At 34.4% G+C, this 12,919-nt stretch overlaps 1 protein-coding gene across 3 annotated transcripts in view; it reads left to right on the top strand.

Moving 5' to 3' along the window:
- The window catches only part of ADGRL3 (adhesion G protein-coupled receptor L3), an 868,510-nt gene that overhangs the window by 704,173 nt on the left and 151,418 nt on the right, over positions 1 to 12,919 (top strand). For all 3 annotated transcript variants that reach the window (XM_025386284.1, XM_025386285.1, XM_025386286.1), the window contains one exon: positions 2,460 to 2,498. In XM_025386284.1, the coding sequence (XP_025242069.1) occupies positions 2,460 to 2,498 (39 nt within the window). The remainder of the gene's footprint in view (positions 1 to 2,459; positions 2,499 to 12,919) is intronic.

Raw genomic sequence — 12,919 nt, 5'->3', positions numbered from 1 at the left:
TTCCTTTTGACTTTGAAATCACTCAGATTTTGTATCACTAACATTAAAATGTTAAAAGCTTAAATATTTTCCAGCAAATTTGAATTGTAATTAAAAAAAATTATTTATGTTTTTAACTTCAGGGAAAATACATTTTATGAATTTTCATTTATATTTACATAAATGAAATAGGCATTTATTTACATAAACATTTAAAATATATTTCTTATATTTATAAATAATATAATTATGTAACAAAATATCACATGGTGAATTAACCCCATGGTAAAACATATTAGCATAGCTACCTTCAAATGACATGTGTTCCCTGACTGGCTGCCATTTGTGTAGTAGAGATGTTCAATGATTGAAACTGAATTTTAGGGCCTTGAATATCGTGATAGCCTTACTACTTTAAAAAAGAAGAATTTGACATTGCCAGACTAATATTCCTCTATGGAATTCACTAAAAGAACATTCTCGTTTAGAATGAAAATGACTGCAAAGTAGTCTTTTAATATGTTTAGTTCTTCTATGTCTCACTAGGTTAAGAATTTCACTCATCAAAGGGAAATAAATTTTCTAAATAATGATTATTCAACACAGAAAAGCCAGGTATTTTATCTGGCAAACAGTTTTGTTCGTTTGTTTGTTTGTTTTTTGTTTGTTTGTTTTGCAATTTCATCTGCAGAAAACAGGTACAGTTTTATTATTCGATACAAATTATTATTTTTTTCATTCTGAGCATAAAGGAGTTATTTTTGTCACTTATGCCCTTGATAGAATCACAACTAATTGCTTGATGGAATATAATCCACAGCTACCTATATAATCTGGGCATGCTGTGATTTTAATGTGTTGTTGCCCAGACTGGCTGGATGCTATTAATGAATATTGCTGCCAGCTATTGTTATCATAATGTACTGGATGTAGTCATTTCTATTAATGTTACATATCCATAACATGACTTGTTATAGCAGTACTTTGTATCTTTATTTAAAAATGGTGTTGATGTCTGACAATATCAGGTAAAGCTGGCAATTAATGTCACATTCTAACTGGCTACAGCTAATCAGCTTGCCTACTCTGAATATTAAATAACTAAATAATGGGCAAATTTCCATTTGTGAAGCTTTTTAATGCTTTCTTTTGTTACCCATTTGGCTCTTTTCAATTGTTTATATAATGTGGTTTGTCATATGTTAATTTGCATGATGGGGTAAGGAGAAGGGAGGGCAAAGTTTATTTACATGCTTGCTGGCTTGCTCTCATTTCCTGTGGTTCCCACTTTCCCTGAAGCAGTTATAACCCATCAGATTTGAAAAGTCAACTCAGTACAAATTAACTGTGCTCTGTATTGAAATTCTGGAGGGTTAGAGTCCTGCAAATTACGATGCAAGTCAGTGATCCAAATGACAGCCCTGGCAATTTACTTGCACTCATTCCTCACTTAATTCTTTAGAGGAGTAACTGCTCTATGCTCATTGAAGAATGCATGAATTAGAGTTGGGAGAGTATAAGCCACAGAAAAGGCATCTGGGTAACTGCTTCTTAAAACTGGGTAATTTTCTCCTTCGACAATCAAGACTACTAAGGAAAAACATATATATATAGGAAAGAAGAGGAAAACCCACAAATGAATTTATAAAATTTTAGCTCATTTATTTAAACATGGTGGATAAACTGCTATTAATTATTCATTTTATCACCAGGAAATAATGTTTGGGACATAACATGAGTTGTTGCTAACCTTTTGCCCAGAAAGACATCACTCTCTATGCAAACAAACAAACAGAAATATACTTCTTATCCCACCAAAGTTTCTATCATTTGATGTTTGGCCAAAACTGTCAAAAGAAATTCTTCAAGAAATAAAAGCAGCGATTAATCAGGAGAATAATCACATTCTTTTAATCAGTAGCTAGTTATCTCTAGTATGTGCCCATTAGAATCAAAGAGTCATAATGAATGGGCATTTCTTTTTTCCTGATAAACAGAAGTTTTTGTATATATGAAGAACATATGATTTGTGGTGCACATTAACCATTTATATTATCTGTAAACCACAAATAATCTTTGAAAAATGGGTTCCAAACTTTCGACGTAATTTCCTTAACTTCATGTCTTTGTCACCCATAAATTCATAACTAACCTAATGTGAAATGAATCATTGCAGATGAATGAAGTATATTGATTTTTACTAATTTCTACTAAATGTATTCAAAGATTTCTTGCTATCATTAACAACTTCATACCATACAGTTTTCACTTAGGTTGTTCTGAAAGGATGTTGGCTACTATTTTTCAAGCCATTGCCTGCTTACATTTTGCTGCTGCTTAGCTTTCATCTTCTTCTGAAAAGCAGTGAATGACAAAATAAGGTGTTTTGTGTAGATGTGTTCTTTTATTTTTCTTGTTTTCTTCTGTCACTAACTTGTTTTTTCTATTCTGTGTTTAATCTGCTGTCTTAATGGATTCAGCTTCAGAAAAGAGAGCGCTCTTGCAGAGCCTATGTCCAGGTACTTTCTGCGTTTTTATAAATGTGTTAAGTTGTTGAATGTCTGTGTTGTGATGGCATGCATGGACACCTGATAGAAAAACAATAATGTACCTTACTGAAATAAAGGAATTTCATGGAGGGGCAGAAGGGTGGGAACAGAAAAACATAAAAGTGTTGGCAGGGCCAATGTTCTGTCAAACAAGAGGAACACAGACTAAGAAGGAGGTGCAACTTGATGTGTGAACTTTTTCATCATCACTAAGAGGTGAGTTGGGTATAATCTATAAAATCCCTATCTATAAAATCCCTATTTATTTTTCATAGAGGTGGTATGAAAACATTTCATTTTTTCATTGGGTCAGCCCATATTTGAGTAGCAAGTCGTTCAGAAATGAAACTAAATCAGTCTTACAAAACAACAAGTAATCCAGGATGCTTGGAATATCATGCTTCTGTTCCTCAGTAAAGCTGTTTATTGGCTCAAGGCATGATTGTGACTATCTTACTCTCTTACTTATTGCGAAAACTTTAATCCCAATGTAAATGTGCTGTGTTTCTGGCTGACACGCTCTAATTTGTAAGCATGTTGTAATTTATAAGCAATAAACCATACCTATCTTTATGGATTTTGTATGACAGAGAACAACCTCAGAAGCAAGCTCTCTAGTTTTTGTTTTGTTTTGTTTTATAAGAAATTAAGGAAAGAAACAAAGAAGGCAGGAGGAACAATGAAAATGTTTGGCTGTAAACTTTATTCTACATGTATACATTTCACAGCATTTTAAAAAAGAAAGTCCATCTGCATTTATAAAGAGATACCCTCAAGAACCAAATTAATGGGTATGAGATTAATTTGGTTCTTGAGGGTATCTCTTTATAAATGGCAGTTTAAAAACAAAACTTTATCAGTTAATTTGAAGGTGAACATAATATCAGGGTGTTTACTTCTTTAAACCAAAATTCTTAAGTTAGGTTGATATAAATAGTAAACACTGATTTGTTTATTTATGCCTTTCCAGTGATCTGAATATTCACATCTGCTATCCTTCTGGGTAGTATAGAATTGAGAATTGGATTTATAATGAGAAAGTGACTTAATGAGCATAAAATCATAGCAAAAGGAACTGGATAGGCTTGGGACAAACTTAGATTGTGAAAAGCACAATAGAGTAGATTTTTTAATGAATGGAAATACCTCTGTGTGCCACCTATAATCATTTGCTTAATTCTGGCTGGCAAATTCTTTTTCTTGCAGCTATGCCATTTGTAAATTCTATACATGACTATCTTCATATCCTCAACAATTATAAGTGAACAAAGCAAATATAATACAGTCCTTGTCTAGGATTTTACTATCTAGGAGAAAACATTGATTAATAAATGTTAGTACTCTAACACTTCAGAGGAATGAAAATGCAGTTGAGTAGACTCAACTTTCTTTAGATATACTCTCGTTCTGGAAATGTATACTGATCATTTTGATTGGATTTGGTGTCTTCCAAGTCTCCTGAGCAACACAAGAACACATTACAAATGTTCCCTGTAAGTCGGCTAAATTTGTAGTTGGCCAAAGGTGTCTATTATGATTATGTGTGGTTTCTGTAGGGAAGGAAGTATTTCTTTCCTGATCTATAGCTAGGTTCATGACTCAGGCCCCTATAACAAAAGACAGGTTAACAAGAGAAAAACAAAAATTTATTTTGTGTAAGTTTTATGTGAGATAGCAGCATTTGGTAATGACCCCAAGAAACAGAAAAACTTGTATTTTTTTATGTGTAGGTTTGATAAAGAGGAGACAGTCGTGGGAAAGTGCAACTGGACAAAGGGGGAATTATCTAATGGTAGTACATTGGGGGGAACTTAGCAAGGCATTTGTTCAGATTGTTCTGGGCATCTCTGTGTCTTGGGATCCTTCCTTCCAGGTATAGGGAGATGTGAACTAGGTTGATGTAAACGCTAAAAATTAATTTGTTCATTTATGCCTTTCCAATGATCTGAATATTCACATTCCACTATCCTTCTGGGTAGTATAGAATTGAGAATTGGACATTCTTTAAGGAGAATATTATGACTTGATTCAGGGGAAAGTTAGAAAATTCTTGCTCAGTTGTTTGATTTGCATCAGGAGAAAAAGGCAGGGTGAAGATGAGAATTACCTTCCTGCTTTTGCTGTTTTCTCAAATGCCAACGTGCCATATTTTGGAGTCACATGTTCTGAGTCTCATCAATTCTTATTACTTTAATCTCAGCATTGTTTTGCAGAATGAGCAATTAGAAACTTAAAAACCAGATTGGAAAAAAATATTATTTTATTCTTGCGCTTTTCATTCTGAATGTGAAGTGAAGCTATTAGAATAAGGCTAATAAGGACATTTTGTGAAAATACTATTTAAAAGGAAAAAGAAAATTTCAACATTGAAGAGAGATTAGGAAGATAAACTTTTAATTTGTGTTTTATTTTATAAAATAATGAATCTTTGTGTATAAGAAACTGTTCAGGTTTATTTTTCTAAGGTTTTGGGGAAAATTGCTTGCGAGGTCTATATAAGTGTGTTTATATACATATACACATATATATATGTATATATAAATATATATCTATATATGACCTATACTCTTAGTGAGTGCAATAGGTAGAGAAATAAAAATATCCTTTATCATCAAAAGCTGAAGATCATTTTTGAGCTGAGCAGTGTTAGGATTGTTTTTGATTGCAATCTATGCTATCCTTTAATGGGGCCTTTGGGATAATTAGTCTTTTGGTATTTAAACCTATGAAATGCATGGTCATTCAAACATGAATCTCTGGTGCGAAATTAATAGCAGTTTATTCAATGGTTGATTTCCTGGGTTATAACTGACTATGAATAAATGTTTCAGCTACTGAGTAAACATTATAACACCAAACACAAACAGAATATTGGTGTATCAGAAATGCTCTGCTCTCTAATACATTATACCACCTCTGTTCCTCTTAATGTAAATCATTATTCCATGAAATTCTAGAGTGAATAATCCTTTAAACTTTAGTCTATTTACATTTTAAAGACTTGATTTATGTTTCTTATTATTTCTATGTTCAGAGTACATTCAGAGCTATCTGTGAAATAGGTGTGAAATATGTTTGAAGTGCTTTATGCATTAAATTTGAAATAAGATTATTTCTAAGTCATCATAAATTTTTTAAAAATATATGGCCTTTTCATAGGCATAAGCAATGAATCTTTTAGGGTTGATTTTGGCTGTCTAACTTCATTTAGCTTTCAATTACTTAGAAGTTCAGTGTCTATTTTATGAATTATCCAGAGTTATCTTTTGTATCTTCTTACTTTTAACCTTTTGTTTATCTCACACACAAATGAAAGCACAGTGAAATTTTAACTATCACTTGTCAACTATGATAACTGACCTGTAGTTGTACAATTAAAAGTGGCTGGCGTGATATTTTAAATAATATGTGAATCTCCTTAAAAGCCATTATGTTTGCATCCCAAGAGTTTTAACCAAAAAAAAAAAAAAAAAATTGAGTTTAATATACATATTTTAATTGTAATTATAATCTTAGATTACACTAAAATTCTTGTTGAATATCACAAGATATAAATTGATATGTGTCATAGTAAAACATATTACTTCCATTTCTTAGACACAACGACATGGCCTTACAGAGCCCCGGGTACTCAAGAAGCTAAGGCAGAAGGATTTTTTGAGCCTAGGAGTTCGAATGTAGCCTGGGGAACTTAGTGAGACCCATGTCTCTTAAAAAAAACAAGAAAAGACAGAGAGTTTTCAGTTTTATATTAGAGAAAACAAGTAAGACTTGTGTTACACATGCATATTAAACAGTTACCGTGATTTAATATTAACAGAAGGGGCCTTATAGATGAAGATGAGATAGTGTACTAGCCCAGGGTCACACAAATAGCACTGATGGTACTATTGCTTCTCTCCTGACATGTGTCCTGTGCTGCTTCAACACCATGATTAAGAATAACAATGATTTGTTATTAAAAATAAATTAATTTCCTGGAATCCTAACACTTTGGAAGGCCAAGGCGGGCAGATCACTTGAGACCAGGAGTTTGAGACCAGCCTGGCCAACGTGGTGAAACCTTGTCTTTACTAAAAATACAAAAATTAGCTGGGCATGGTGGTACATGCCTGTAATCTCAGCTACTCGGGAGGCTGAGGTAGGAGAATTGCTTGAACCCGGGAGGTGGAGGTTGCAGTGAGCTGAGATCGTGCCACTGCACTCCAGCTTGGGCGACAGAGTGAGACTCCATCTCCAAAAAAATAAAAATAAATAAAAATAAATTTATTTATTAGGCATTAATTATGTGCCATTATTGTACAGAGCAATTAGAATACATTCTTATTTAATATTCACAACCACCATATGATATAATTATTGTGATTTTTAACTTACAAATGAAAAATTGGAGGCCCAGGGAGGGTTACATGACTTTCACAAGATCGCACAATAATAATTGAGGGTGCCCTAAATTCAAAGCTAAGTCTTTCTAATTCAGACGCTTGTGCTCCTAATCTCTGAGATACTGTTATTAGCAGGACTGATCTCATCTTTTGGTGATGGGGGCAAGATATATCATTAGGTTTATGTTTATTGATTTTTTGCACTGTATTCCAAGCATGGAATGCAGTAAAACATTTTTTTTTTAATCTCTTTTTTGAGACAGAGGTAAAATGGCTATGTGGTAATTTTGTGCTGCCATCTTAAGGTCATATCCAAATATAATTTGCTTTGAGGTCCTTTTATTTTCAGAGGAAACTCTGATGAAAAAGTTTCATCTTAAGAGAATAAAAAACCAGCAGAAAGATACAGTAACTATGTTAAAGGGGAACTGTCCAACTGTTTTCCAGAGACAGTACCATTTTCCACCAGCAATATATGAGGATTCCAGGCTGGGCGCACTGGCTCACGCCTGTAATCCCAGCACTTTGGGAGGCCGAGGCGGGCGGATCACTTGAGGTCAGGAGTTGGAGATCAGCCTAGGCAATATGGTGAAACTCCGTCTCTACTGAAAATACAAAATTAGCTGGGCTTGGCGACACATGCCTGTAATCCCAGCTACTTGGGAAGCTGAGGCAGGAGAATCGCTTGAACCTGGGAAGCAGAGGATGCGGTGAGCCAAGATCATGCCATTGCACTCCAGCCTGGGCCGCAAGAGTAAATCTCTGTCTCACCAAAAAAAAAAAAAAAAAAAAAAAAAAGAGGATTCCAGTTGCCCCACAACCTCACTAACACTTGTTATTTTCTGTCTTTCTTACTATTGCTATGCTAGTATTTGTGAATTGAGGAAGTTCTTGACTGTAGTCATGAGATTGGGGGCAGAGGAAAGTTTAAAAATATAATTTATGAACCAGTACAAATCATGTGGTTTCAGAGAGAGGTCCATGGTTTTCGTGAGAATATGGGAGTAGAGTATGACCTCCAAGAGCTTAATAACAACTGCCTTTATGTTTTCTAAACGTGACCAGAACTTAGGTTTGCATTTTTTCCTTATCTTTCAACCTCAAATTGTCATTTTTAAAATAGTAATAGTTGTTAGCATTGTTCTCCTCTTTAGCAGAAACTATTAAGAATTACTGGTGTTTATTTTTTACTACTTTTAAGACAGGACATTTTCCTCATTATTAAAAATATTTTCATTTTTATCAATAGTTTCTTTTGCCCACCAAATCTCAGAGGCAGTGTGTACTTGCTAGAGAGTCTGCAGTTGACCATGCTTAATGGAAAATATAAGTTCATCTAGGTATTGATGTGATTCCTTTGAGTCATTGTGTAGAATCTGTTGTGGTCACTTGCATAGCTCGGTTGAGAACTGATCAGAAAAAAAAAAAAAAAAAAAAACGTTAGGCAGGTGTGAATTTAAAAACAAAAATCACACACCTGGTTTTTCTTCTTCTTCTTTTGTTTTTGAAAGGCAGGTAGTCTATATGATTTTTTTCATGCTTAAAGAGTATTATTATAGTATACTAAAGTATACTATATATATACTATATAGGTATATAGGACATAGAGAGCTTATTACTGTAATATATTTTATATATATAGTATGATATAATACTATATCCTAGTAATGGAAAACCATCACATAGTGAACAACAAAAATATTTAAGAATTACTAGTTAAGCACATGTGCCCAGTATAATCTTACCAGCTCTGCGAGTACAGCAGTACACATAATAGGCAAAAATCCCTGCACTCTCTTCTAAGGTGAAAATCCTAGTGAAAGAATATGAACAATACACTGAATATGTAAAATATATGGTATGCCAGATGATGATAAATGCTATAGAGTAAAATAAAGCAAGAAAGCATGAAATGAATTACCGAGGTGATATTTGAGCAAAACTCGAAAGGAGATAAAGGAGTCAACTATGCTGATATGCAGGAGGGAGCATTTTAGCAGAGAGAACAGAAAGTTCCTGAAGCGGAAATATCCTTGTTGGTAATGAAGGAGGCTAGTGCGACTGGAACAGAGTGAAAAAGAAGAGGATCACAGGGTGTGAGCTTGTGGTACCACAAGGCTCAGATTCTGATAGATGATTGTAAGGCCTTCAGCTTTTATTCAGAAAAGCCTAGTAAACAAACCACTGCAGGTTTCTGAGGAGAGGATAATTATCTGATGTGTGTTACGAGTAGAGAGTAGCCAATAGCAAGAAAAGTAAGGGCCAAAGCTGGGTGACCATTTGGGTAATGACAGCCACTTGGATTAGTATATTAGTGCGCATACTGAGGTAATTATTCGGATTCAGAATTTTTTTAAAAAATGAAATAAGATTTGCTAAGAGAGTGTGTGGAGTTTTCAGAGAAAAAGAGGAGTTGAAATGACAGCATGTTTTTTGCCTGAGCAATTGGAAGGATGAAGTCGCCGTTAATTGTTGAGATGGTCTATCTGCAGCCAATTTGGGAGGGTCAGGAAGAGAACTCCACTATGGCTCATGTTAAGTTTGAGATTCTTATTAGACATGCAATATCGATGTTAAATATGTCATTAAATATTCAATCATGGTGTTCATTTGTGAGATTAGCCTAGAAATAATTATTTGGTAGTGTTATGCTTAGAGTGGCATTTGAAATCAGTGTTCTAGATGAATCCATCAAGGGGATGAGTATAAAGAGAGAAAAGAAAAGAATCTAGGACTGAGCCCCAGGACTCTGTAACATGAAGAGGTTGGGGAAATGAAGAGAAGTCAGCAATAGAGACTAAAAAACAGCCTTAAGGAATGAGGAGCACCAGGAGAGTATGGTATCCTGGAATCAACTGAAGTTATTGCAGAGAGGATGAAATGATGTGAAGTGCTGCTGAATCTGCTCAGAAATGCTGATACAGCTTTTCAAAGATAAAAGTAATGTCAACTTTTGATAATTAAAAAAATTCCAAAGCCCACATGTCTACATTATTACATGCAATATCTAAACATTTTTGCCCATTCTTTTCCATTTTTTTGTATTATAAATGCACACTTTCTGTGAACCAAAGTTGCTACTTGCGCCTTTGACAAAGTGCAAATTGAATTATGCCAGTTTTACTTGTGTGCCTTTGGTGCATAAGACAAGAAGGATTCTAAGCTCCATTTATACTGCTAGGAAGAAATTAATGAGTATTTTCAAGTTCCTTGTTTGGTCACTTAATTGGCTGTGTGACAAAGAGCTCTGTGGTGCATGTCAAACAACTTTCAGAGTCCTCTAATGATTTGTGCTTTGCTTGACTTGTGATACTATTCTGTGTGGCCTGTCAGGCTGGATATCCTTGTTAAAGTGGCTAGAATAAATTGGCTAGCAGTGTGCATACAATGTAGTATATTAACTGCAGCAACAGGGAGTACTTTTAGCAGCTCTTTCAAGAGATTTAGATGTTTGCCCATAAGCATCAAAGCCAACCCAAACTTTCATTTAATATAATTAAAAGGACATCTGAAAGTAGTTTGAATCACAGCAGGTTCTTGTGGTTTGGTAACCCTTTGTTAAAACCCTGTGAACTTAATATATTTCACAGCTTGATAAATCTGCACTTGATTTATGTCAGTAAGAAAGAAAATATAAATCTGCACCCTGCATGTTTCTGGTGCCCTAAACCTATTGTTAAAAGACATTGAGATCAAAGAAAGTGACTTCTATCTACAAAACCAGAGTACTGTAGTTTTTTTCAGATAAAGAATGGTTATAAGAATTCCTTTCTATAAATTGTAGACATTAAACACTACTACATACAAAGCAATCATTGAATCAAAAGAGTGAAATCATATGTAATGTAAGCAGAGTAATTCACACAGGTATTATTGAAGAATGTGAACAGGTCAAGTTGTAAATCTAATGATTTAAAAACTTCCAAAGGACAGTGACAGATGTTGATGATGGAGATTCTGCACTGACGTGGAAAGAACATCATTCTGGGAATCTCTCACAATTCCCCTGGCGAATGTGTCAGGTTAGATAGAAATGGCTGCTTTAGAAAGCCATTTCTGCCTCCTTCGTTTTGTACATTTCCTGTAAATAAACAAATGTTCCAGCTGCTGTTTGTATATGCATGGTTTGTGAATGCTTCAGGAAGTAATTCTAATGAGGGTGTGAAAAAAGTGTCTGTTTTTAAATAAAATGTTGTCATCTAAAACAAAAATGTTTTCTCTCTTCTTTGCACCAACTTGTGTTCTCTTCTCTTATTTAATTTTCTGATCAAAGTCTGGGCCATTATGTAATTGTAAAACTGTTTACTTCAGAAGTTTTTAAATCATTAGATTTACAACTTGACCTGTTCACATTCTTCAATAATACCTGTGTGAATTACTCTGCTTACATTACATATGATTTCACTCTTTTGATTCAATGATTGCTTTGTATGTAGTAGCGTTTAATGTCTACAATTTATAGAAAGGAATTCTTACAACCATTCTTTATCTGAAAAAACATAGTCCATTCTATGCATCAATGCTTTCTGAACATAAGTTTACCTTCAGAAAAGTTTTAAATACATAGAAAATAAATAGATATTATTTCTATGCAAATGCAAGAGAATACCTATCAATTTACTTTTCCATTTATTTAATAGTTTGATGGTTACATAGCTAACCAGAAGGCAAAGGATATTAAAAACAGCATTACATGTCGGGCACAGTGGCTTACGCCTGTAATCCCAGCACTTTAGGAGGCCGAGGCAGGTGAATCACCTGAGATCAGGAGTTCGAGACCAACATGAACAACATGGAGAAACCCCTTTCTACTAAAAATACAAAATTAGCCGGGCATGGTGGCACATGCCTGTAATCCCAGCTACTCGGGAGGCTGAGACAGGAGAATTGCTTAAACCCGAGAGGCGGAGTTTGCGGTGAGCCAAGATCGCGCCATTGCACACCAGCTTGGGCAACAGAGCAAGACTCCATCTCAAAAAAAAACAAACAAACAAACAAACAAAAAAACAACATTACAGATTTAAGATCCTACTTTCTGAAACTATCATTAACTTTTTTGGTACAGATCAGAAAAGAAATGGAAATTTTGAAGTCCAATTTGCAGTAAAGTAGTTGTCTGAGGGCGTGGAACCAAACAAATGATTTTTTAGGACTGCTCCCAGAGTTACAATTTTTATGTATTCCTTTGTTTAATATATGAATCTTGGACAGCTGGTAGTAACAGAAAGTTAGCTATGGTAGCTTAAACAAACCAGGGCTTTATTCTTGCATATGAAAAATGCAGACGAGGCAGTCCAAGATTAGCTTGGAAACTGCATGAAATCATCAGGGACCAAGGCTGCATCTGGTTTTTTGCTCCATCATCTTTAGCACATGTGTTTCCATCCACAAGATGACAAGATGGCTACTTAAGTTCCAATCATCACGTCATGCCAATCTTCCAAAAGGAAGAAGGAAAAGGATAAGTACCGGAAGGATTTGTCCCTTTTAGTACTTTCCAGGAGTCTCTCCAAACTATTTCTTATTATATTATGTCGGCCACCCTATTTGCATGGTTAAATACTTCATTAATAGGTGCAGCTTTGCAGCTGGGCATAGTGTCCAATGATTCTGTGTCTAACACAAGAGGGATATTGGGCAACTAGCAGCTTCAGATGCAACGAAAATGCTTTTTCTTTTTCTTATTTAATAACAGTGAAATCTTACTCAGTTTTAATGTAATAACGTACCATAGATTTATGACAATACAAAGGTAATTTTTGAACCCTAGATATAGATAACAATATTCTTCTACTTGTTCTGTTAGTCATAGTTTGAGATTAATCATTTTGTCTTAAAAAAAAGAAAAAACTTTTAAAAGCTATTTGAAACTTCTCAGATTGCATTTTTCTACCTTTTAAGCAATTTTTTGAATAGCTAATATAGACACATGGTATAAAATTCTAAAGGTAGAAAATAATTATTTCTCCCTCCCTCTGGAACCTCTGCATTACTAACTCCAGGGCA

The sequence above is a fragment of the Theropithecus gelada genome, chromosome 5 (assembly GCF_003255815.1).
Source record: "Theropithecus gelada isolate Dixy chromosome 5, Tgel_1.0, whole genome shotgun sequence".
NCBI classification, from domain to species: domain Eukaryota; kingdom Metazoa; phylum Chordata; class Mammalia; order Primates; family Cercopithecidae; genus Theropithecus; species Theropithecus gelada.
The sequence above is the reverse complement of the archived record's forward strand: the minus strand, read 5'-3'. Positions and strand labels throughout refer to the sequence as shown.